General features: G+C 39.6%; 2 protein-coding genes across 4 annotated transcripts in view; both read left to right on the top strand.

Annotated features, from left to right (window-relative positions):
- Positions 1-817: 817 nt before the first annotated feature.
- Positions 818-14,659, top strand: ncapg2 (non-SMC condensin II complex, subunit G2). 3 transcript variants are annotated; one of them, XM_031292880.2, is made up of 27 exons: positions 818-989; positions 1,238-1,366; positions 2,086-2,265; positions 3,077-3,191; positions 3,290-3,447; positions 4,015-4,149; positions 4,269-4,363; positions 4,442-4,598; positions 4,696-4,788; positions 4,885-5,010; positions 5,256-5,435; positions 5,689-5,841; positions 6,957-7,179; positions 7,286-7,383; positions 7,754-7,921; positions 8,133-8,203; positions 8,320-8,473; positions 8,600-8,773; positions 8,939-9,055; positions 9,697-9,846; positions 11,085-11,184; positions 11,473-11,681; positions 12,479-12,613; positions 12,754-12,857; positions 14,001-14,101; positions 14,227-14,326; positions 14,452-14,659. In XM_031292880.2, the coding sequence occupies exons 2-27, from the start codon at positions 1,289-1,291 to the stop codon at positions 14,501-14,503; spliced, it is 3,426 nt and encodes a 1,141-aa protein (XP_031148740.1). In that variant the 5' UTR covers positions 818-989; positions 1,238-1,288; the 3' UTR covers positions 14,504-14,659. The 3 variants fall into 3 exon arrangements, with proteins under 3 accessions (XP_031148740.1, XP_031148741.1, XP_031148739.1); XM_031292881.2 differs by having other exon boundaries at positions 7,751-7,921; positions 8,606-8,773; XM_031292879.2 differs by having other exon boundaries at positions 7,751-7,921.
- Positions 14,660-15,748: 1,089 nt separating this feature from the next.
- Positions 15,749-27,016, top strand: part of ptprn2 (protein tyrosine phosphatase receptor type N2) — a 125,786-nt gene continuing 114,518 nt past the window's right edge. Inside the window, exon 1 of the mRNA XM_031292882.2 lies at positions 15,749-16,086. Coding sequence (XP_031148742.1) covers positions 16,002-16,086 — 85 coding nt within the window. The 5' untranslated portion in view covers positions 15,749-16,001. The remainder of the gene's footprint in view (positions 16,087-27,016) is intronic.

The raw sequence follows: 27,016 nt of genomic DNA, 5'->3' as shown, positions 1-27,016 counted from the left end.
AACTCACAATCATGCGAGATGCTCCTCGGATATTACCTGCACAGTAACACACCTAATCTAAGTATTTCAAAAGGTCGAACACACATACAGATGTTTAGATACAGTAAAATCGCTACGTGATTACCGTTATATCCGAGGGTTGAAGTTGCATTTTAACGGGGCAGTGGAAGTTCCTGCTGTGGTTTAGCTGAAGCTAACGCAGCCTGAGCTTTCACGTTACAATATAAAAGGTGTTGACCGTTGACTTAGCTAGCACGCAAACAGTTCATTTACATGTCTACGAGCATGTTAGCAAACTACACCAAAAGACAAATAATGAGGAATATTGATAGAAAGCAGGGGAAACTAGTAGGCTACTTCCATACTTTTTAGCATTGGCTAATTAGCAACCTGCCTTCCATCAGATGTAGCTTCCGAGCTAGCTAGCAGCTAGCCCCAGAAGCTCATGAAAACAAGGCTTTCACCGGAGCAGTTTTAGGTTATTTCCGAACCACTCTTTTCGTTTCAAAGTCGGAAATCAAATGAACGAAAAAGTACACGGGCCCAATTACAGTTCACTGTTGTTGCATGAAATGTCGTTTGTGTTTAGCTTACATCAGTTTCTGTCATCTAATGTGAAACAAGAGGATATGAGGCTTGCTACCGTCTTGGTCCGTTCGAGCCATAGACTGTATGGTTCGAGCGTATGGGGAGACGACGTAGGTTTAAAAAAAAAAAAAAAAAAAAGACTGACTTGGATGTGGGCGGGGCTTGATGTCAAGCCCCGCTTCCCGCAGACTGCAGCGAGATGCTCCTCAAGCTGTAAGATATATGCAGGGACTTGTCGCCATCTAGTGGCAGTGGAAACAAACGACAATAATAATAACGTCAGCGTCAAAGTGGACGCACAACGTCATGACGCACTTTCATCCAAATTTGCGCGGGTTTGCAGTTGTTATTAGGAGGCTGTCAGCCAACGGTTGTCGGCTTACAAAATTAAAAATAAAAAGGTAAGTGACGAAGCTATAGGTTCATATTTTATACTTTGCTGATTATAACTCATAATTGTATAAGTACCAACGGACACAGTAGTATTAACGTTCGCAAATAACACTTTTAACGCTTTTGAGAAACTGGCTGCCATATTTGTTTTGATCTTGTTAACGTTACAGTAACTTAACGTTAGCCAGCTATCGTTAGGTTAGTTAGCTAATACGTTAGGTATTCTCGTTATCGTTATTGTGTTTTTTTATTGCAGTTTGCCTGGGAAATCCTCACGTCCCTTACCATCGCTTGGAGAACCGATAACATGTCCAAGCGAGAGGCGTTTTTAGAGGCTGCCTGTCAGGAAAATGTGGAAGAATTCCTTCGCTTTATCCAGCTTCATGTGAGTAACGTTAACTTCTTGTAACGTAGCTAGATAACCAGGAAGCCTTTAGAGCCACCAGATCTCCTGGATGTGTCTCAGGTTAATATAACTTTATTACTTACTCTTGCGTTAAAATTTCGCTAATACACGAGAAGTAAACTAAATATTATCACACTTGTCAGTATAATACTATGCAAGAGCACTACAAACTGCTGCCTCAAAATTGACCATAAAGTTAAATTAACACCTTTAAAACTATTTGTTATAATTTGACTAGATCAGTTTTCGCATGTTCTACAACTAGCAACTAAATGCAGCTCGCTATATTTTGAGAAAATATCAATTGTGAACTGTATTACAGGTACAATTTGGGAATTTACTCCATATAATTTGGGAAATTAGTCTCACATTTTGTTACGTCTGATAGTTTCTGCAAATCACACTTCTCTGTTTGATTTAGCTTTAAAATGTAGATTAAATATCTAAATAGGACACATGTTACTAGAGCCCAAAGTTAAGTGTTACATTTACTGACTCTGATAACACCCTAAAATAAACAAAGAATTCATAGCACAGAAAAGCTATCAATCAAAGCTAACAATCACAAAGTGGAACCGGATTATTTTGGATGTATAAGTCATCTACTACTGGGAATGAAAAGTCCTTTTGTAGTTACATCAAGTGTTTTTGTAGCTGAGTGTGTCTATCATGCACTGTATGTCTGTGTCGCCGAGCAGAAGAACAAAACAGAGCCTTTCGATGTGGAGGAGGTGGTGCAGGAGATGCCCAGAGACCAGAGGCAGACTCTGTGGGGAAAACTGGCTTCACTCCTTCAGGATGTCCTGCAGGAGTTGCCTCCGGAGCGCTGGGTGCAGGGCAGGGATGAGGGCATGGAAGTGGAGTTGGCTGCAGACCCTGTGAGTCAGTTTATGACAATTTTATTTATTTATTATTTTTTTAAGATTATTTTTTGGGGCATTTTTAGGCCTTTATTGACAGGACAGCTGAAGAAATTAAAGGGAAGAGAGAGGGGAGAATGACATGCAGCAAAGGGCCGCAGGTCAGAGTCGAACCCGGGCCCGCTGCGTCGAGGAGTAAACCTCTATATATGGGCGCCCGCTCTACCAACTGAGCTATCCAGGCACCCAGTTTATGACAATTGTGACATAAACTTTGATGGCATTACAATTTGATAAGCTGTTGCTGTTTAAATATGTGTATCAGTACAGAAAAATACTTCGCACATCTACAACGTGAGACGTGAGGTGCATCGGAGGGGGACAAGCAGGTCAGAAGTTGCGAAGACAACTCCCACACACTGTCTAACTTGCAAAAATATATAAAGTTTAATTGTAGGGAACGTTTCGGTACTAGACCATCTTCAGGCAAATGGTGTTACATCCTGAGAAGCCATCTGGTTACTATAGAGGGGTTGTATTGAAGTTTAAGCTTAGTAATGAAAATGTGAATGAACGTTACTTACTTATGCCTGATTTGATGTGGAAGTTGTTGATTGGTGCACAAAAAACAGTCACCTCCTACAAAAGATGGCTTCTCAGGATGTAACACCATTTGCCTGAAGATGCTCTAGTACCAAAATGTTGCCTACTATTAAACTTGATATATTTAGGCAGTGTGCAGGAGTTTTCATCGCTAAATTTATGTATCAGAACGAAATTTTGATACATATTTTTTGTTAACATCTACTTTTATTTACTATTCCTTCAGAAACATGTCATGGCTGTTGTGGATGGCGTGACACTAGTGGCTGCTGTGTCCTTAAAGGTCCTACAAGACGGTGACACCTACAGTGCCCTTCTGGAAATAACCCACAGGCTTCACGGTCAGTGTCCTTTGCTAATTTTTTTCTCTGCTAAATTGATGTGTCTTCAGCTAGATAGTTATTTTAAGTTCATCATGATGTTTGTGTCTTTCCCTCAGATGTTCTAGTGTCGCTGCCTGTCTCAGAGGCACCCCTGCAGCTCCATATCCACAAACTGTGTGAGGCCTGGTGGAAGAAGGGGCTGAAGGAGAAAGAACAGTTTGGTCGCACTGCTTTCTTCATCTCTCTGCAGAAGAGCTTCATTTTGAAGAAACCAGTCAGTATTTGACCTCAGTTATATGTCAAAACAATCAACATTAGGCCTTTTGCTGTGGCCTTAAGATTATCATCACTAAGCTTTATTTTCACTTCTAGTAGTGTTGTTGCATTATTTTAAATAACTTCAGTTAGAGCTGGGTACCGAATTCAATACTTTAGGCACCGACCGAATTGCCTCTCAAGTATCAAGTATTAAAAAATGCTTCGTCATTCAATACCCAATTTCAGTACCTTGGGAGTAAACCTCAACAGCGTCAGTGAGCCAATAAGCATGCAGCATGCATCTAATAATGTTTGTAATTAGCTGTCTAACATTACACGTCATAGAGACACGCAGGAAAACCTCTATGTTGCACAGAGACGGGGCTCACGTAGTAAGAGCTGAAAAATAAATTAAAAGATTTGTGCCGTAATGTTGTAATTTCTTTTTTTTTTATGAAATTAAAATCGAAAAAAGTATTGTTTAGGAACTGGTATCAAAGTCACGATATTGGTATCTGTACTGGTATTGGACATTTTTAAAAGATACTCAGCCCTAACTTTAATACATACTCTGTGTTGTCAGGGTGCTGAGATCCAAAGAGTCTGGAGTCTCCATGATGTGCTTTGGAGTCTGGACTACACATCAGAAGGCGACAAGCAGATAATCAACTTGTTGATTCAGTGCTTTCACCGTCCTATTTACATTAGAAGCGATGACGTGAGTCGAGTGATATTTTGCTACTATGTGTGTTTGAGTCACTGTCTCTGTTATGTTTCTCATTGTTGTGGTTTTGTCTTTGAGCTGTCAGCCTGATGACGATGTTTATATTGTCGCAGGGAAAGCGATTCCTGGTGTTTCTTTTCAGCTGGAATGTCGACTTCATCTGGGTTATTCATGGCACCATCAAAAACCAGCTAGAGTTTTATAGCAAGTAAGACGCTTACTTTATTTAGTTTGAAAGTAGTCAATTTTATCTTCACGTTATTTACTACTAAATTGTTTTGTACAGGAAGATGACCACTCATATTACGGAGATCTACTTCAGAGCCTGGAATAAGGCTAGCGGGGACTTTCTGGAGAGGATTGAGAACTCATGCATTCAGGATTTTATGCAGAATGCGATCTTCCTTCATAGAACATCTCCTGTCCATGCCAAAGTCCGACAGGTAGACTTATTAGCTGTTTTTAAAGAACAATTACAGTCATGATATGCACATCATACTGTGTGTGTTTATTCTCTGATCTCCCTGTTTTCCTATGCAGATCGTAAGCTATTTCCACACAAGGAAGGGCTGTAGCAAGGTGGACAAGATGCTCTGTAATCTCTACAAGCCCATTCTCTGGAAAGCTTTAAGTGTACAGATACAGATTTCTAACTGCATTCATACTTTTTTTTTTTTTTTGTGTGTGTATTTTATTCTAGTGTAATGTGTTTCTGTTTGATTTCTTCAGGCTCCAAACTTTGAGGTGCGTGCAAATGCCACTTTGCTTTTCACGGAGGCCTTCCCAGTCCATGACCCAGAGCAGAACAACAAGAATATAGATGAGGTCATTCAAAAGCAGCTGGACACAGTGATGGTGAGAATCTTTCAAACCATTCATCTTTTTGTTGTGTGGAAACTGAAGTTATAATGTTTAGTACTTTTTTTTTTTTTTTTTTTTTTTTTTTTACTCAGTGTTTTATTTTTGGTGCTGTAAAGCCACAACACACAAATACTGATCTTAAGAAGGAGTAAAATAAAATCAAAATGAATTGTTGGACCTTTTGAATTTGAACATGAACCTCAGTGCCTAAATGATAACCACCTAGCTGTCACCCACAGGGCCTCCTTGATGACCCTCATCCCACTGTACGCTCCAATGCTACCCTGGGAGTGTGTAAGATCCTGGCCAAGTGCTGGGAGCTCCTCCCTAGTATCATCATCACAGACTTCCTGAAGAAGCTGGTGATGGAGCTGGCGGCTGACAACAGCTCCCCTGATGTCCGGTGCTCAGTCTTCAAGGTAGGAACTTAGAGTTAGATTACTAACATTACATCTTATCCAGGATCTAAGCTGAGAGCATGTTTAACAAACTGTCATTATTAAGTCAAGTTATATTACAAATGTATTACAATAATTAGGCATTCTTGTCCAGATGTTTTGTGATGCCGAGTTGTTAGCACTATTGTCACTGTAGACGGAATTAGCACGACTGATTTTATTGGCTGTAGACAAGATATTTAATGACTTGTGGTTTGTGTAATATTTTCCCCAGTGTCTGACTATTGTCTTGGACAACACTCTCAGCCATCCAATATTGGAAAAACTCCTGCCTACTCTCAAATACAGCCTTCACGACAACTCAGAGAAAGTCCGCACAGCTTTCCTTGACATGCTTATTAAGGTCAAGGCAGTGCGTGCTGCCAAGGTACTGTATGTGTAGGGTTTCTTTTTGCTTTGTACATTGTTATACAGGCTCTTAATAGGGCTGATTTTTTTCTTGTGTTATTATCACTTCTTTTTTTTTTTAAATTGTGTTTATCTCTTATTTGAATTTTATAGCCATTTTAAAGTACACAGGGATCTGGATTGACACTTAATAGACACTTTATTCATTAGTTTTCCGAATTAAACAAAACAGTTTGAACTGTACAAACAACGGAAACAGCAACAACAAAAGAAAAATACAATTGGACAATCGCAGACTCACCATGTTAAGCCTTAATAAAGCCCATTCATATATTTGAATGACCGAACAAGCTTGTCAGTGGACCCTTTTAAATCAGAAATACAAAGGTACAGGAGTGTACCACAAAGACTCTAGGATCAAGGCAAAAATAAACATAACTAAAACAGTATCCACAACCAATGATAAATACCATTCAAATTAAAGATTATTTTTTGGCTTTTTCCGCCTTTATTCAACAGGACAGCTAGGTGAGAAAGGGAAGAGAGAGGGGAAGACATGCAGGAAATTATCACAGGTCGGTTTCAAACCCTGGACTTCTGGGTCGAGGCATGAACCTCGAAGTATATGTGCGCCTGCTGAACCAACCCGGCCACAATACCATTCTAATTAAACAATACCAACAATATAATGCAAGAAAAAATGAACATGTTATTAGGCTTAAAAATAACATGGCTTAAAAATAAAAAGTCAGAATATCTACTTATGAATGACATTAACAATTTAAAATACTGGAAGGGATAGATTTCCCACATAAACAATGAAGGGAAACCTGTTATTTGAGATGGTGAAGACAGTTTGTTGGAACACAAAATGCACAGTATTTCTCTAAAATACACAAAGCTGTTGTAAAATAAACTTCCATGTCCAAATCCAACAAGGACGTTCACACAAATCGAATAATTGGCATGCAGCTTCAGTCATAAACTTCTGCTACTGAAGATATATCAAAGTGCTTGGTACAAATCCAGATGTTATTCAGCCACATTGGATTGATACACAATCCGATTACAAGATGCAAGTTAATGCCAGGTGTAAAAAGAGGCCACGTTTTCTCATGGTGTGCCGCTCTCCAGTTTTGGGATGTGTGCAACATGGACCACCTGCTGGCCCGTCTGGCTATCGATTCCCATCCGGTTTCCAAGCGCATTGTCGATCTGCTCTACAAGTCCTTCTTCCCCGTCAACGATTCCGAGAGCGAGTGGTGCTGTCGGTGCATCACCCTCATCCAGATGAACCCCATGGCTGCCAGGAAGTTCTACCAGCATGCCCACAAACACACAGCCCCCACTAACATAAGTAAGTGCTGTGTGTACATGGCACAGTTTAAGACTGTAAAAAAATGAAATGATTTAGCATGGTGCATTTGTAGTAGGTTCATCTATTGTTTTGTCTTCTCTTGCAGTAAAGCTGATGTTGGCCATTCGCCGTGTTCTGAACAGCTGTATCCAGACTGACACTGACCTGTCCCAGATTAATGACAGCAACAAGGAGAACAGTGCAGTAAGACTGAGACGCTAACCGAAATGACAGAACAAGTTTTTTGAGTTTGGATTTTTTTTAATTATTATTATTATTTGCATTTTTTGTTGTTCAAAAAATATAATTGAGCATTACTTTATCTCCACAAACTAAACTTTGAGAAATACGTTGATTCTATAAAGTGTCAAAAATAGTGGGAAAATGCCTGTCACAATATTTATTAGTTTTGGCATTTTTGAGGGTGTAGTTGTTAATTTATTTGTCAATCTAAACCTTTTTTCTGTCCAAACCTTGATCAGATATAATGGGAATGTTTGGATACATGAGTTCAAATTGTGAATACTATGTGTCTGAGTTTATGGAGATTCAAATTGGAGTTTGATCTTAGCAGGCTGAACCTCTACTTGGGAAAGACTTGGTCGTCGTGTCCAGTCTGCTGGAGGTTGTGGCCATCCTGTGGAGAAGTGTCGAGAAGGCCCTGAAACAAAATGAAGAGGCCCAGAAGTACACTGTTGCCAAGTTTGGAAATGTCATGGCCAAGTATTTCCAGGCTTTTGAGGTACCTCCTTTCTCCTTCAGCCCCTTCTTCCACCAGGCCTCGCATAGTTTGTGGATATGGAGCTGCAGGGGTGCCTCTGAGACAGGCAGCAACACTAGAACATCTGAGGGAAAGACACAAACATCATGATGAAGTTAAAATAACAGCACACTGTAGTTTTTCTTTCATGAACAAGTATTACTATAAAACTTTCTTGATTTGTTTTTTCCAGGATGAGCGGTGTACTGTTCCTCTCATACAACTGGCCTCATTTATGCCCCCAGCTGCAGTTCCAACATTCAGGTAAGCAATAGACAGATCTCCTCTTCTCTGTCTCCATCTTGTTTCGGCTTTTTACACCCATTTACTCTTCTGTTTTACTGTCTAACCTGTCTTTCATCCCGCTCTCTCGTTCCCAGCTGTGGCATCCTGTCCAGACTGAGGAGGATGGACTCAGGAGCAACGTTAACACAGTACAGCCAGCTGTTAGACTGCATGTGCTGCTGGGGCCAAGCTGCTGACATCCTCGAACTCGTCACTGACTGGCTAACTGAGGCTCTGCCCAAGCAAGGGGTCAGTCAATACAACACGGAAGGGCTGAAATTATTGTATTGTTAGGTTTCTCAGATCTTTCTGAAAAGTAAGAGATTTAATCCAGACACACATCCCTTGTTGATCTTTGTAACTTCTTTCAACTTCGACAAGGCGAACACCAATCGAAGAGTGCGTATCCAGGAGACTGTGGAGGCCAAACCAGACCTGGCACTCGCTTACCTGGAGTACCTATTCAGCAACACGTCAACACGGGAGAAAGTCCTGGCTCTTGGTCAGAAACCTCTGAAACAGCTCCATACAGTTCTAGGAAACTGGAGGGTATGTTGGCTACCTTTCATCAATATTTCATTTCAACAGACGTGAGTTTTGAATACATTTATCTTCAGCATCTATAGAAAGAGTAGATAAATGTATTTCAATCTTTCCTCTATGAGAAGCAGTTTTCCACTGACATGTGAATCATTGTGATATTTGTCTCAACAGTTGGTCCTGTACACTCACCTCAGCTCCCCGACAGAAGACCCTAAAAGTCCCAGTATGGAGACTGCGCTGAAAGTCTTCATGTACCACGTGCGTCTCGGTGCACATCTGCAACATAATGTGAGTTTCTCATTTTGCTCCAACGAAGCTTTGTTAGACATTCATACAGCTACAGGATGTTTAGTGCAGTTACTTTCTTTGTAAATGAGCACTCCACTAGAAGCTTGGCAATAGGTTAGAGCTGGTAATTGTTTTTACCAGGTCATGTGAAAATAATTTTTTTTTTTTTTTATTAATAATCTTTTCCAGTCATTTTTCAAAAAATGACTGCACATTCACATGTTCCAGCTTGTCATATGACAGGATGTGCTGCTTCTCTTCATCATATATAATAGTAAACTGAATACCTTTCGATTTCGGACTTTTGGACGGACAAAACAAGACATTTGAAGGCATCATTTTGGGCTCTTAAAAGTTGTGATTAGGCAATTTTCACTATGTTTTTGACATAGACCAAATGATTTATCGCATAATCAATAATAAAAAATAAAATAACCATCTGTCATTGCCCTACAGTAGGTGTTGAGGCAGGGGAGAGAGCATTTTTCCAGATTACTCAGTTTTGTAAGCCAGTTACGTTCTGGTCACAAGCCTAAATGGTATACTTTGTTTTTCTGTGTCCAGAAATAAATAGTTTTCCTTCGTAAACTACAAAAACAAGTTAAAGGTAAGAAAAATGAAACCATTTATTTCTTTCCTAGTCCTCCGAGGGTCGAGAGTACTTGCTCTCTCTGGAGCATGTGGCAGCGTGGGTAGCTGAGAGGGTGTTGCCCTTCCTGGCTAAACGTACCAACGATGATGATGACGATGAGTCGGAGAAGTCACAACCACTGGCTGCACAGATAACTGAGGTGAGCTCTACCATTACTCATTATGTAAACATGTAGCTTCCAAAAGCCAACTTACATGGTTTCAGTAGAGGACTTAAGACAGGAAAACGTCCGCTAAGGAGTAATTGAGCCCAAACAAATATGTGTTGGGCCTATTCTAAGGGTCTATTGAGCCTTGCCCGACTATAATTAGTGAAGCTAAAATGACTTGCGGAATATGCAGGGCTGCAGTAAGCACCAGAATTTAATTTGTGCAAATATGGAAAATGTGGTTGGTCTCCATTAACGGAGATGGGACACTCATCTCCACTGCAGCACAAATGCGTGACTAAGGCACACAAGGTGGGTACATTTTCATAACAGAATATTACCTTCAGCAGCTGCACATGAAAATGTGTTGTATTTTGTGATGAGGTAAATTATTGCCTGGCCATTATATATTTAACCACACAGTTAGACCAACACTTAGCCACTGTCCTAAATGCCCAAGTGCTCTCAGTAGAGGACATTTTAATATATTTTAATATCTACCAGCTACAATGAGGTGAGATCTGTGAGGTCTTGATTTGGATGATATGGATAGAAGGTTGCAAGTATCATATTGGAGTGCATCTGTATCTCCTAAAAATATATTTAGCATTTATGAGAATTGTAAAGTCAGTCCATGCAAGATCATTTCTCTGCAGAAATGCAGACTTCTTGCAAATTAAATAATATCTCTCCTTGTTCATAAATTGCCAGTTTAGATTTCTCTCTCACTCATTTTCACTTTGATACGTAGCCTGTACCAAGGCTGTAGATGAGAACACACCGTTATGTTGTTATCCAGAACATTACATTTTGTGGAGCCTTTTTGCCTCCTGCTTCCAGGACTTTCAGTTCTGCTCAATAAAGTTAGACTCCTGACAGATTGTTCTGTTCCAGTCCATACACACTCATGTACATGCCTCCTCCTGCTCGTTATTGCTGAAATGGGCTTATTTTCTTTATTTGTGCCATCATTCTCCAGCCTGTCACCACATAACTGCTGCGATCAGATATTGAAAATAACCCTGTTTCAGTTGCCTTCTTATTAATGTAGTGGCGGGGGATCGTAGGCACCTTCTCCAGGCTACCAGCTAGCGGTAGAAATGAACATTATACTGAAATGTAGCTCCCCTAAGACTCTGTGTCATCTCTATTTGTTTTTGATTTTAAAAGTTTTCTTTTTTTGGAGTGTGAAACATTTTCTCCATCGTGACGATGATGCATTTTACCAGAGTTTCCTGACGGTGTGCCGAGACGTTTTACTTGTGGGTTTGGGCGACGAGACGTTCAAGGGTCAAATCCTCCACTTGTGCTCGCTCACCCTCCTCTCCGGTGAGTGTTTCAAATGCCTTGTTTAAGTTAACCATACCGCAAGAGTACTGAGACACTGCAATTATAACTGAAAACAATGTAATGTAATTCAATTCAATTTTATTTATAGTATCAAATCATAAAAACAGTAGTTATCTCAAGACCCTTTACAGATAGAGTAGGTCTAGACCACACTCTACAGTAACAGAAGCTATATTTTATATACCTAAAACAGTCCTGTTGCATCATGTTTCGTTACCTGAGTTGTCATTTTTACAGACATTAATGTATTTTCCTTTGCGTTTCCAGAGGCAGGCTACCTGTGTATTCCTGCAGTGCTCCCGATTCTGAAGGAGGTGGTGGACAGCTACGGACCTGAGGACAACAACAACAACCCCGCTCAGGAAAATGAGGAAGATGCAACCACTGTCGTTCTGGGTGTGGTGGGCAACATCTTTCAGAAGATTGTAGAGCTCTTGGCTCGCCGTCTTAGAAAGGAACCAGAGGAGGGAAAACAGGTATGTAGACATTTTAACCCCCAGTGTGTTGATTTCATTCTTTTATCTGGTGTATCACTACATTTGTTCTACATAAACTCAGGGTTTCCACAGGGTCTTGAAAAGTCTAAAAAAAAGTCTGAAATTTCAAAGTCAAAATTTTAGGCCTTTTAAAAAGTCTTAAATTCAAAAGTATTGTGTTCTAGGTCTTAAATAATTTTAAACAGGTCTTAATTTTCCTATGTCAATGTAACGCTATCTCTAATGGTCATTAAAATGTTCCCGCAGCGCTTAAGAATGTTGTTTTTCTTTTTTGTTTTTTTAAAAATAATCTGTGATGTTGTAATTCTCTGTCGCTAGTCACCAACATATAATTTGCTGTATTATGACTACAAATGAGACCAACATGCAACTTACACTATATCGCAGCCAATCTAGACACCAGCCCTATAATGCCAATGAGGTAAATTGGAGAATTGTTTCCGATGATGTTTCCGGACTCTAACATCTGACTTTGTTTTTGATGTTGTGATAAAGGTCTTAAATTTCATTCATAATGGTCTTAGAAAGGTCTTAAAAAGAAACTGCACTTTATTTAGTTTATTTCTTACTTAACCCTGTACTGAATGTGTTTGCCTCCACGCCGGCTGTTTTCTTACTAGTTGTCAACAGAAACATTTATTGGTTTATTCTTGTAATTGCATCTATAACAACATCTATAAAAACGTCCATAACTTTAGTTATGGAGCACTGTACATCTTGCTCCATAACTAAAGACGGTCTCTAAAGAATATCTCTATCTATGTGTCCTGACTTAGCTGTGTCAGTCAGCCGTTCCTGGCCTGACAGACTTCCTCCAAGTGGCAGTGACCTGGGACAAAGCACCTCTCAGGGGGGTCTTCTCTACTCTTTTTGCTGTCATCATCGTGGAGAAGAGACATTTGCTTCAGAAGGTATGAACTGCCTGCCAGTGCATTTGTCTTTTACCAATATCCCGCACGTCCTGGGCGTACATAAGCGACTTGATTGATTATGTTCTTGAGCAATTCAATTAAGGGAAATGATGAATGCTGCTGTGCACTTATTTTTAAAGATCACCCATCCTGAAGAGGTGATCGCCCCAGAGTCAGTGGAGGACATGCCTCCTCTGTCCAGCATCCTACTGTCTGTCATCCTCAAATTACCCTCTCTTACCAGGTAAATATCCTACGTCCACTTTCTCTTACTTACACACCAGGGACAACTGAACATGCCCTCAGCTTAGTCTGTCATCTTTTTTGGTTTTCCATTATGGAAAAAAAGTCCCTGATACCTGCTAACAGGAACTTTTTTTAGTATCACCTCCGTCGAGGTTCCAAGCAAGCTGAGGCGATACCAAAAGGTGATGTGAAAACCTGCAGACTACTGATTGGTCAGAGAGAATCGTCACTAATCACTGCGTCATCATTGCTAGCGACAAACGGGGGTGTCCTGAACAAACCTGTCATTTTTAAATAGTTTAGCCAGTGGTGTTTTTTTGCTTCCTCCAGCTTCTTTTGAAACAAAATTTGTCTTCTGGCTGTGGCAACAGCCACATGCCGAGAATCAAAAACAACACACCTTCGACGTTCTGTGTGTGTTTGTTGCGTTAGGTCACGGCAGTTTTCTGCGCACATTATGGAAAGGATCCCTTCAGCGATAGACCTTTAAAACTTCTTTGAGACCTTTCTGTTTAACCAGAAACCGCTCTGAAGTCGCTAGCGCTAAACCCACCAGACTCCATTTAAAAAAAGCAATACTTTTAGCGTGTATAGAGCCAACATATTTTCACATGTAAATCGGTAAACTATGTGTTTATTTCAACCAAAACCAGAGTTGTGATGGTTGGAAAAGTGTAAAGATGACCCAAAACGGCTTTTCATAGTTTTATTTTGTTTCTGTCGACTTTGAATGAAGTGTATTTTACGATGCTAAAATTACGGTTTATTTACATGGAGTCTGGCGGGTTTAGCAAACGCGATTTTGCAGATATTTTTATGTTTTTAAAAAAGGATCTTACTCTTTAACAGAAAGGTCGACCTCCTTAGAAATCCTTTCCATAATGTTGTCAGACACTTATAATATTAATCTTAGCCTGTCAGTGGCAACACAAGCACTTTTGTGAAGGTAAATACAAGCTGGACAATTGCCCTATTAACTTACATTGTAGCTTGTTTCACCGCTGTCGACTGCAGCGATCTTGCTTAATACTGGACCAATTTCAAAGATTGTTGTTCCCATCAGTCACTTAGACACAAAAACATAGGAAAATAGGGTCTAGTTTGAAAAAAGCGCTAGTTACCCTTTAAATGTTTGTTTCAGGGCATTTTTGACAGAAGTCTGCTCCTCTTTGGACTCTGAGGCCATCAGCAGTCTGAGTGAACTAGCTTCTGTTCTGCACGTCTTGGCGGTCATCAAACACAGTGAGTTTACATGATCAGAATTTAGATTAGAATTTGAGTGTTCCCGGTCATTAAAAAAGCAATTTTGATATTTTTCTTTTTGCTCGTAAAGATAAATCACAGTTTGTTATATGTCACACTTTTAGCAGGGCAGTCTAAAGCAGGTTTGAAGAGCGCAGCCATATGTGTTCAGCAGCAGCTTTACAAGCATGCAGTCCCATCTGTAGACACCAGAGACATCCAGGGGTAAGTGGAAGGAAATAAGATATATCTGATGTTTTCTTTAGAGAGACTGTGTATAAATATACAGTATTCATTGATTTTTGGTACATGAGCTGTAATGACTAACATTGAATCCCTTCCTGTCACAGGGTTATTTATGAAACTTCATTGAAGACTTTGAATGAAATTCTGGATTTATAAATTGATCTGTTTGATGTGTAATAACTGCTAGACATTTGTATTTTATGAAGCTAAGGAGAGCCGTATAATATCAGCTTTGCTGTAAGCATGACAGACTTTCTGTTGCTGGCAGACAAAAATGACATGAAATATTTCGACTTCACTTACCGGGCTTTTAAAATAAATATATGGTTTGGATTGAAATCTAAAGCTGAGAACAAATGCCTCTCTGATGTTTTTCCAGATTGGCTCCACTTCTCTTTGTTTATTTATTTCTTCATGATGGCACACATTGCTCAAGTCTTGTCTCTCAGGCTTTGTGTATTGATAATGTTAACAAATATAGCTGGAGCTCTCCACTGCAGAAATACGGTTTCATAGACTGAGTGGTATTCTTCTTTAAAGCTTTCTTTTCACAGCTCTGCTGTTCATTTTTTCAAATGAAATACATATATTTTTTTCATGTTTTACTATTTTTGTTTATGTATCTGTTGGTCTATCAGCATGTCAGCTGTAGCATGCTTATAAAAAGAATAAAACGAACGTATCAATCAAACTAAATTTGATGGTTTTTCCTTTTTGAGACTGTACTGCGGTTTGGCAAGTAATAACTGTTCAAACAAGCAATAAATCATCCTCTTTGCTCTCTTTATTCTTAAAGGGGAATGGCATTCATTTCAAGAATTTGCATACTGTTTTGCTTTAGTCAGTACTTGTGATTGTTCACCCCAGGGACACAAATTCAAAGGTTTTATCTCATTTTTTAAAAGAACTGCAAGTTAACATTATTTCATTGTCCTGGAGCACATACATTACATTTTGATTGTTCATTCCTCTTTGAAACAAATATTTTGGATTAATTGCTAGTCTCCTTTTTAAGAGGTGGCATGTTGCTATTGTTAGTAATTACTTCCAGATAAAAAATGTACATACACATATCTAATCTAAATCTAATAGTATCACAGATAGATGGAACTATGTGTTTGTATATGTGTGTGTAATCTTTATTTTTTTTATTTTGTCAACATTTTCTCTTAATAAGATGTATAAATCAACCAAAACTTTCTGTAGCAGTTATTGTGCAATATGTGGAGCTTTTTTTAGGATTTTTTTTTTAATCTTTGTGTAAATGTTATGCATTTCTATATCCTTCCTATAATGGCACTTTCACTGAGATATGTTGTCATGTGTTTCACATAAATCTAAATCCATCCATCGAGCTATTACATGCTGCACACATCATCCCTCCTCACCATGTGTGTTTGACGTCAGAAATTTAGGAGGGGCTCCTCCGTGAAGCTGGTTGCTGTTTGTGGTGCTGAAACAACGCCTGTATTGTGTTGCCATTTAGCGATTTATTTTTTCCGCCTCTGCGTTTTTCCTGTGCTTTCTCCTCCAACATGCCTCTTTAGTCCGAGTCTCGTCCAAGCAGCTCACTCCTGAGTCGGCGTTAATCATGCTGTTTTAGCGGAGGTGTGAGATGGATTAGTAGTAGCGGTTATTAGTAGGCTGGAGCGGTATGGATTCAATGTGGTGTCCCATCCTATTCGCGGCATTGGCTGTAATCCTCTTCTCCTCACCTGCACTCGCTGACAGAAAATTTGGTAAGCAATTGTGTTTCATTTTGTTATCATTATTTTTCCAACAACAGCCTCTTGTTCGCCGAGTGTATCCTCATTTAAGCGCCTCACAGACTGTCCGTGGTGATAAATCCACCTGCCTGTCTCGGGTTGGCTGGGTCGTTTACACAAACATCGCAAAAGTTATTTTAAATTGTAGTTTATTTTTTATAGTATTTCAAAGTGCATATCGCATTTTTCTTGCAGTTTCCAGAGGTTGTTCTTTGGTGTAGCTGTTTGCATGAGATCTGAAGATCCAACTGGAAAAGTTACATAATCTCAGACCCAATGGATAACATGTTTGCTGTGAGACTTATTGATCTGTAGTGTATGATGAGCGGTGTTATAAACTGCTAGTAAACACAGCTATACTTTACAAACGCACACCTTTTGCACCCAATAATGAGTTTTACAGTCAGATTGACACATAAAAATGCACTCAATTTCATATGGTAATAGCTTCCATGCCTATACAAATTACTCAACACATACCCTTAAGGAGCATGCAATTTTAAATCCAGTTAAATATTTAATAATATCCTATACCTCCTCAGGACAGGGGCATCTTTCGCAGCCCTGTGTTATTTTGAGACTTTGCCCAGTTGTATTTTCATTACCCTTGATTTGTTCTTGCCTCAGACACCACTTTAATTTGAAAAAGTATGGCACATGTCCAAAGTATGACATGTTAGAGAAACCATCCTGATAATTGCGTCCTTTGGTTAAAACAGAAAGAGATTAGAGGATCTGATTTTAGTGTTTCAGATGTGTCTCCTTACCACCTCTAATTTACACCTCTAATCACACTTACTGGTCTAAGATCAGCAGTCACTACATGACAGTATAAACTTTATAATGAGCAAGAGGCAAAGATAGGTCTTAGGCTGCTACTCCTGCTCTGTGATGATTCATACAGGCACCGGCTGCATCATATTCTTTATATTTAGAAGCAGAGGGTGTCTGTCCTCTTTTAAAAGTGTAATATTTATGCTTTTATTGCAGTTTCATTTTTTAACATACGTACGTTTAGTAATGTTGGATATTAGGTTAGCAAACATGATATAGGGAGGACAGAAGTTGTTATTGGACACATGGGGGTTTTTCTCCCTGCAAGTTGGCTAATTTATGGTTACAATACTTGAGAATGAGTCAGTGTTTATTCCCTGAGTGCATTTCTCTCATTGAATTCTCAGCATGTTTTTCTCTCTGTGTGTGGAAGAGGTCTCATTTGTCAGAGTGTGGCTGGGAGTTAGAGGTGGTTATTGTTTTTAATGAGTCCCACTGCGGATTACGCTGTGTCATTGGAAAGCTTTGGATCAAGGTGCATTGGCGTGATGCATGTATATCTATAATAAAACTGTGCATATACATGGGTGTGTTTGTGTGCTACAGAGACAGCAGGAGCTTGTGGGTGTTAATGTCCTGTCTGTCTGACAGCACATGAAAGCCAGACGGAGGAAAATAAGTCTGCAGCTGCATGCTCTGATTATGAAATTAAGTGCTGTAAAATTTAATCAGTGGTGCGAATTTGGCCCTCTGCATGACACTAAAACATCTCAACTTTTCAAAATTCTTAGAGCCTGAAAAGTAGCGTCATCTCTTGAGCATTTTGGAAGTACTTAATGCACTTCCAACAATCGGCCACACCTATTAAGAGTTCACAGAATTTGACTTTAGTGCACAGTGTCAGTGTAAATCAGTGGTAATATGCATACAGACAACACAAATAAAGATCATATTTAAATACATGAGGTGTGCATATAGAATATGTTTCCCCAAAGCCAAAATGCAACTACATATTTGGTCAAAATGAGTTAAGACCTGAATCTGACATTTTGGCATTAGTTTTCCCGTATTACAATAAATTATGCCATAGAAATGTACATTTTTTTGTCAAAACAGAGAGACAGACAACTGGACAGCTAACGCTTAAGCAGGGAGGATCATGGGGAGATGTATCAACGGTAAGCTAGCAGGGTAGATAGCCACAGCTAACCTTAGCTAAAGTTAAAGTTTACCAAAGATTCTCTAAACCGTTTCTTGTTTGACAGTTGTTAAACGGTTGTCTGGACACTAGAAAAACAGAGATACATTTAATAACTATGCACTGTAAATAAGCCAAATACATGTATTGTCTTTAAAAAAAAGTAGTTAAAATGCACAAGAAAGATTGTTTGTAGTTACTGTGTTTTCCCCTGATTTTCCAAAGGCAGAGTATAGTATCTACATTTTTAGGTCTTATGTAGGTTCTATGGCACTTATAGATGTACTGAAGAGATGCAGAAAATGAAGGTATCGCAACCATTCTATCTGTTGCTCCCAGCCTGAAAATGTAAAACCATTCTTCTTAAGTTCAACGCTTTTGTATTTTTCTTTCTTTGTAGCTCAGTTCAGTACTATAAGTCCCATCTGAATGAGTCACATGCTTTAGATTCACCCTAACCCTTACAGGATGACATAAACAGCAGTAAAAAACTAAGAACTAAGAACTAAACTAAGAAACTAAGACATGTTGTTTGGTCACCTTGATCCGATCATAAAGTCCGTGCCGTCTCTTCCAGGATGATGCTCTGGTCTTCCAAACAGTCGAGGTCATGGGTGGGTCAACATGGTGTACTTTTCCTGTGCTTTCATGCTGGTGTGACTCAACAACCAGCCTTGAGTCCAGTACTTTGAAGCGAGGCATAATTCAAAAGCATACTTGAGAATTAGCCAAAGGGTGGTATTGCTACCAGTGGGCGATGTTTGACAAACTTAATAGCACTGTTAATTATGTGATAAAACACCCTGGAAGGCTGTGCAATATTTTTCTACTGATGAAAGAGGGAAAAAAAGGATGTAATTGAACTGAGGATTGGCATATTTTCCACTAAGAGTACAGGAAGGTTGATGCCCTGTTTACACTCAGTTAGGAAGAATATAATTTGAATAATGAATTCATTGACTACCGAAGAGTACCCTGCCAATGGAAGATTTGCAGAAATTGATTAGGTTGCGCATTAACACTCCAGCGCCTTGCAATCATCGTTGCTATGAGGCCTGTTTCTCATTCTGTTCAGCATCTCTTTTCTGTTTGCAGAGGTTTGGCAGTGTCCTGAATCCCAATAGCAACCACTGAAAATCATGTTTTTTGTTAGCTAGACAGGCAGCCAGGTCTTCAGCTGCAAGGTTATGTTGTATTAGCAAGAAATACTTTCAGCAATTTTGTTGACACGGAATCAGATAATAAATAGAGAAATATCAATCTAATAACCATACGTTATGAATAGCTTTTGGGATTTCATGAAATGAAAATATCAATCTAACTCCCACCAGGGTGTTAGCCCTATTCTAATATGCATTCACAAATCTTGCAGGAACACGGAGAGCAGATAACATTTCTCAAAAGTGAGACTAAATGAAAATGAAAAAAACTTATCCATATTGATTGTGTTGATTACTAAAGCCGTGTGTAGCATTTGCAGAAGCATTTTAGGATTATGTGACTTAAATTAAGGAGCGTTACAGTAGGCTATGTATTGATAGATATAAATATGTGACAGGGTTGTTATCTCCAATATGTACATGGAGACATTGTCCAGCTGTGCTGCTGGGTGTTTTCATTACAGCAGCCATTGCCTAATATACCCAGACAAGTTAGATTTGATTCATAGGCTGCTGATCTCTATCTATTTTGCCACGGGCGTCTGTCATCCCATAGATATCAGGACTGAGTATGTTAAATATCTTATTGTGGTTATAAATCATCTGAGAGGATTGAAATGTGCTCTGACATGAGGATTGACATTTTACAACAGTGTGGATTATGATTAGGTGTATATCCAAGTGAGGTTGGATCTTGTTTCACTGGAAGTGTTATGTTTTTATCCTTTATGTTGGGTTGTTTGTGTTGGCTTATTATTTCCTTCCTTGCAGGGACACCTGTCTGTCCCAGGGGATGAGTTATATCGACCTGGTTTATCCTGGGAGCAAGCTTACTATAGTTCACGTAAAACAACGTTACACTGAGCATTTTAAAACAGTTTTTTGTAGAGACTGTAGCTCAAATCCAATTCATATACTGTATGTAACCATGAAAACGTCTTGCCAGTCTGTGCCAGAATAGAAGTGGGAACAATGAGTTTACAGCCATGCTGGCAGATCTGTGAGGCAGTACTCAGGCACAGCAGTGCTTTGAGCTAAATGCTAACTTTAGCATGCTCACAGACAGTGGGCAAAATTGTCTACCGGCCAAATGGCTAGTGATGTTCAAATTCTACCAGCAATTTAATAGATTACCAATGTTTTTCGGGCTGGTGAGTGAAGAAAATGTACAAGCCACTTGCATATTTGACCAGCATTTGGCTGGTGGATTGTGCTAATTTTGTTGTTAATTTTGCTGAGGCTGATGGGAATGGCATTATGTTTTTGTCCGTATTTGATCATAAACCAGAGTTTTTGGACATATTGACTTGATCATGGCGCTAGAGGAAATATCAAGGGATCATTAACGTAATTACAATTCATTCTGAGGGAAACAAGGATGTGTGTACCGAATTTCATGCCAGTCCATAAAAAAAAAGTTGGTGACAACTAAAAACCTCATGGTGGCGCTAAAGGAAGAGTCAGGCAATCACCAAAGTCAGTAAGATTTGTCCTCTGGGGAATGTGAATGTCTATACAAGATTTCATGACACTCCAATAGTTTAAATATTTCATTGTGGACCAAAACAGACCCATCCCTTGAACTCTTGAAATCAACTGGCTTAACGTGTAATATGTCCATTTAAACCATATATCAATACGTTTCCAACACCAACACAAGCAGCACATTACTCACATACTGTATTTAATAGTAGAGACATTTCTGAATAATGAAAACTAATTTCTAAAACTCTTCTTGGATGCTCTCTGAAACCAAATCATAATTAAAGTAAAAATTGATGCAAGATATAAAAACTAATAGGAATGAAACCCTGCGGCGGTGTCTCATAGTCTCAGTAAAGGTCACGGTGCATTGTTCTTACCTCTTCGGATGTCTGAGTCATCTTGATTGAACTGGTAAAGGGTCAACTAGCTTCGCCCTCAGTTCAGAGTCTTCTTTATTCACACTTTGGATGTGAAGTTTTTTAGAATTCACTAAAGGCATTGACTCATCCATTTAAAAGGCAAACTATATATTGGATGAGACTTTATTGTGCAATCCAGCCCCTTCTTTGTGCACATGGCTGTCCTGGGTGGTTAAACGAGCATTTGGTTTGTTGTTTGCAAAGCCTGTTTTTCTAAATTAATAATCTCAACAGCTGCAGCATTCAATGTGAGTGTGTAGTAATTGGTCTAACATTGAGATTTTCTGCTATGTGTTGTTGAATGTAATATATGCCTATTGATTCCAACTAATAAACAGCACACAGTGTTGTAAAGGACCTCTTCTCAGCTGCACTGAACCAACAAACAGCTGCTACAGACTTGTGTTTAGAATTGTAGACTGATAAGCTATTCAAGTGTTGCTGTATTTCAAAATGCATGGGAAATATTAGAATGTTTAGTTAATTTTTAAATTTGCAGCCCTTTAAAGTGTAAGCACTGAATTTCTGACACAAAGCAGGCTGTATATTCCCGACTTGGGATGCTGCCACGGCTAGTGTGATAACAGACGAAGTGCAATGTTTCTTTGTGACTCAACAGATGCTTGGAGGAGTGTGTTGGCTTTGAGTGGGTTTTGAGATGAGGGAGTGGGAGCAAAGCGGCTGGCTGTGCTTCTGTGTCTTTTGAGAGGAAGGAAGTCCGATCTGTGTCAAATAGACGTGTCGAGGCAATCCATCTCGTTATTCTCTTTCCTACTTCGGTTCAAGGTGAACCTAGAAGATATTCTGGGTCAAGGAGGAAGAGTGCCACCAGAGAAGCAAGGAAGGTTATGAGGACAGCTCTTCTTTTACACGCTCAAATTAAATTACACTTCAGTAGAGGCTTTTTACTCCTTGCAGACTTGTCAGGTGTAGGAATGTGACAAATTAACACTACTACGTTGGTAAAATAGTTTTCCAACTTGCACATAACAGTGCATTGTACTTTCTCACCGCGCCGTATACCTGAGCTTCACCGCCTTGTGACACAGTGAGTGTAAAAACTCCTCGGGCATTAAAGGGTAGCTTTAGCGACTCCGTTATGCCTTTTCACAACTTGCATTTGGTTCAAATGAAATGGCGTTGGTAAAGGGGTCAGTGTGAAGGTCACCTCTGTGTTGCAGAGCCAAGATTTATAATGAGGACAATAACACTGTAATGAGGATTCTGAAGGCTGCGAGTTGAGCACAAGAATTAATCTATACTATCTCAGCAGTGATTAAAGCAGTAATGTGTCTGCTTTGTCTTTGGGTGATGCTGATTAATACTCCAGACCATTTCTCAGTGCAGCAGGGGAACAAAATGACTGTTGGGAGGAAGCAAGGCGAGGGACGGAGAGATGCTGAAAATCTAATGGGGGAGGTTCTATCCTATTTTTGTGACTAATTGATATGACGACTGTAGTCTGCGAAGTACATTAGTGACATTTTACTGGCAAATTTGAATCCACAAATTCTCCACACCCAGCTCTAATGAAACACGCTGTTTGTAGCATTATTCCAAAACAACCAGTGTGATCGGACTCTGCCCCGTCCCAATGTTTTTTCAACTGTTGTAGCATTACTTTTGGGGGGGCAGCTCAGAATGGCTTTTGCAAATGATGCAATGTAATCACGTGAACTATTGAGGGTACCAGCTTTATGTTTTAACAAACCTTATAGCTGCACTTTTCAATATTTGTTATATAAACAATAGATCAAATGACTATGTGAACGAGGTGGCTCGTAGTGAGGATTATCACCTAACCCTGCAGTAACCCTCAGCTCTATGGAGCTTCATAGCGTCTTTCAGGTCATTGTCATTAACTTTACTGTTTTGATTCAGTCTTTTCACTCTCAGATAGGACAATTTTGTAATGTATCATGGCAATATGTTGTTCCACTGCCCTCAAAAAATTAGTCGATGCAGGTTTAAATAACATCTCCTTCTGCAAGATCCATCCCAAAACTAGACATGTTCATAATACCCCCTGTTTACTGTACATTAGGTACTGTAACTAGTTTTCAGTTTACCTAACATTGTAGGTTGTGCTATATTTGGATAGTCTAATGCAGATAATCAACTTAGCATTGGGTGATTATAATATCTCAGAAGAACATTTTCAGGTGAGATGGAAATCAGAATCAGAAAAGTTTTTCAGAATCAGAAATCAGATGTGATCAATGAAATGTGTTCAATATTTCAAGTGGTGCCAGCTTGTGTTAGACACAGATTTAATCAGCTGAAGGGAAGGTCTTCATGTATATTGTGGATGACATTATTGTTAAGAATCACCCAATAATCTAAGCCAGAACAAGCTTCAATTGAATTAAAAAGCTGTACTTAAAGTGGCCATTTTATGCTCATTTTCAGGTTCATAATTGTAATTTGAGATTGTATCAGAATAGGTTTACATGGTTTAATTTTCAAAAAACACCATATTTTTGTTGTACTGCACATTGCTGCAGCTCCTCTTTTCACACTGTGTTCATGTCTCTGTTTTAGCTACAGAGTGAGACCTCTTAACTTCTGTAATATCTTTGTTGTCAGTCTCACATGCGCAGTAGCTATGTAAGGATTACATGAGCTAGCTATCTGTTTCTCCAACTTTGGCCTGTACAAGGCAGGATTAGCTGGGAGACTTCTTCTAAACGAGGGCGCACTTCCAACTTTGCGTGGAATACCTGCAGAACAGGGACATGTAAGTAGTTTAGAAGTAGATTAGGGTGAATTTGTGTGTGTTGTAGCAGTGTTTTGCCATTGAGAACGAGCTAGCATGCTAGCGCTAGCTAGTCGGTTAGCCCCATAGGCCCCTCGTCTCGGCTAGTGACGTAGAAAGCCGTGCAGATTTTGAACAGCTCACCCGGAGACTGAAGGCAAGACACATTCAGAAACCTGTATCTCACTCAAAACAGCATGGATGCTTTTTTTTTCAAAGTTTGTATGCGTGTGGAAGCACCAGAGACACAAAATAACACCCCAAATCCCAGAAAAAGTGATTTTTTCATAATATGGGCACTTCAATGAAAACTGTCATTGGAAAAGATAAAACTGACGGGTTTGTTTGATTTTGGAAAGATTTGTGGATTCTCCTCAAGCCACAAAAAATGCCTTTCCCTTAGTGATGATATGTGGCCTGAGTGGGTAGAAGTGTGGATACAGTTTTCGTGCTTAAGTGGGTACACAAATGGCCCTTGATATGAATTGACAAAACCAAAGGTACTTCACTCCACAGGTTATCTAGCTAAACACTTTAATTGGGAGCTATAAAATGACCAGACACCAGAATGACTTGAGCTCACCTGCATTTGAATCTCTACTTTTCATCAGTAGGGGAAGTAGTACCCAAACACTGTTGTGCTGTGACGACCTGCACTTTAAATGAGGTTCAATCGGCACTCATGACAGTTAAAACCTTTTATTTCATCTGGAGGACTGGAGATTTCCCCCGGGCCAGGATGTGTTGGTTCACTTTGAGTTCCTCAGGAGTAGGATGCTTTGCTGTTCAACTTGCTCTGGTTCTGCACTTCAACGCCCAATTACACCTCAGAAGAGGGGAGACAATCCAATGTCTGAATCATTCAACGCGGGTCAGAGAAAAGGTCAAACCGACCTATTTCTAGGTCCTCAGTTGCCGCAGTATTGCTGCCATCTTTAATTCATGGCCGCTGTCGCCTGGAGCAGGCAGCTGAGTGACTAAGAGTGACCTGCCTGCCTGCTCGGGAAATCTGAGACAAATTCTTTGGAAAATCTGTGAGAAATGTGTTTGGTTACACTCCTCTGGATGTCAGGTGGTTTCATGTCAGCTTCGCTTTTCAATCAAAGTGATTTTAAAGACCCTGCTTCTAGCTCCTACTTATTATTCATGCTTTTTTTTTTTAAATCACTTTAGATGCACTCCCATGCATTTCATTTTCATTCAAGGAAAAGTTTTGGGAAATACACTTATTTGCTTGCTTGACAAGCGTTAGATCAGAACATGTCTGAAATATGACAGGCTAGCTGTTTCCCCCTGCTTCCAGTCTTTGTGCTAAGCTAAGCTAACTGGCTGCTTACAGTAGCTTCATATTTAACATACAGACATGAAAATGTCATTGATCGTCTCATCTCCCTCTCAGCAAGAAAGCGTATAAATGTATTTCCCAAAATGTCAAACTGTGCCTGGATGCACATAGTGGACATATGTCTGTAAAATAATATGAAAAAGAAGCCTCAACAGTAGTGTAGCATGGTCATTTTATGATTTAAAAATGGATTAACTGTGTGTTTCACCCCAAAAAAATGTCCTCGTTAAATGTCGGTGCACAGAATGTCACGTCATTATTTAAACAACTGTTATAAAAAAAAGTCTTGTCATGTTAATATAAAAAGTGCACAAGGAATGTATGGAAATGTTGAACCACCGTGGCTGCATTGCTGACAGCATGATGTGTAGCTTTTGACAGGAACAGACATTTTGGAGCAGAGATAAGCTTGGAGCCATCTTTAATTTTAGCAGTAGAGCGCCTTAATGACACAAGCTGTTTGAATCTGCGGACATGGTGTCAAGCTGATGCTAATTTGCTTGCAGGTGATGTTCCTGCTCCAGCCGCGTTCCCTTTTCAATTTCACTTGCACTTTTATTGCCGTTGTCACCTGCTACACTGTTCTGAAATGGCTTCTTAGGCTGACAGTACAGGTGTGTGTGTGTGTGTGTGTGTGTGTGTGTGTGTGTGAGAGAGCAAAAAGGAGTGTCCTCAGTCGCAAGTTATAATTATTATAAAAGATAAGTCGCTGGCCCCAGAGAGTGAATGAAATATGTCCTAAACTGCAGCAGGCTCTGAGAGTGGCTGTCCTCGCTGCCAGACTACCAGCATCCTCCTTGGCCCCTCAGACATCACAGATGGTATCCCGGCACAAGCCAACCACCTGTGAGGGGAAAGTGAACGCTAAAGTCTCTGACTTCTTGTTCAGCCTTGGGTTTAGCCTCATCAGGACATATTTTATGTTCCAGGCAAGGTCGGCCAATCACGGCCAAATGTTTGAGACAGCAGCTCCTCTAGACTGAAACTGCTCTGAGATGTGTTATGAATGGCTTGATAATGTACAGGTGGAGATTATCTTAGATATTAATGTGGTTATGTCATTTTCTAATGAGAAACTCTGAGTCATTCTATTGTAATTGCTTTTCCTTAAATTACCTTAAATGAGCTTTTTTCTTTAAACAAGCACCTCTCTGATTTCACTCCCCCAAGGGTAGACACCCATGTTGTTATGTCCCTGACACGCTGTGTAGCTGAGGTTTTAACTGAAGGTGAATTGTTTTGTGTGCGTATGTGTGAGAGTGTGTATGTGTTGCACCTCGCTTACTTATACAGAAGATGCACTTGCTTCCCTTAATATCAATTAGTGGTAACAAGACAGGCAGGGGGCATGATGGGGAAGTGTCTCTGTGTTACACAGTTGTGTATAGAGGCTCTTGAGAGGTTAAGGCCACAGTTAATTGATCCAGGTTCTGCATGCATTTTTGGAAGTGTTTTTATGCAAAACCTCCATATCATATTGCATTTAATTTAGGATTGTGCATTTAATAAGATCGACTGAGACAAAATACTGGAAGATATGTCTGATTGCACTTTTTTTTTTACTATCTTCTGATTTAAAGGATAATGAGAATACAGGCCACTAACAAGACATGTTAAAAAAGCTGAACTGACTTACTGCATCCATTGACCTCCTGGATTCTCCATGCATACTGTAGTTGTAAATTAGGTCACACAGTGCCTATTTTTGGAGGGCAAGCTTCTGCACATTTACAGTACCTTAGCTCACATCCAGTGCTGCTGCTATCG

This window comes from Sander lucioperca, chromosome 23, assembly GCF_008315115.2.
Source record: "Sander lucioperca isolate FBNREF2018 chromosome 23, SLUC_FBN_1.2, whole genome shotgun sequence".
NCBI lineage: Eukaryota > Metazoa > Chordata > Actinopteri > Perciformes > Percidae > Sander > Sander lucioperca.
This window is presented reverse-complemented; position numbering and strand designations above follow the sequence as displayed.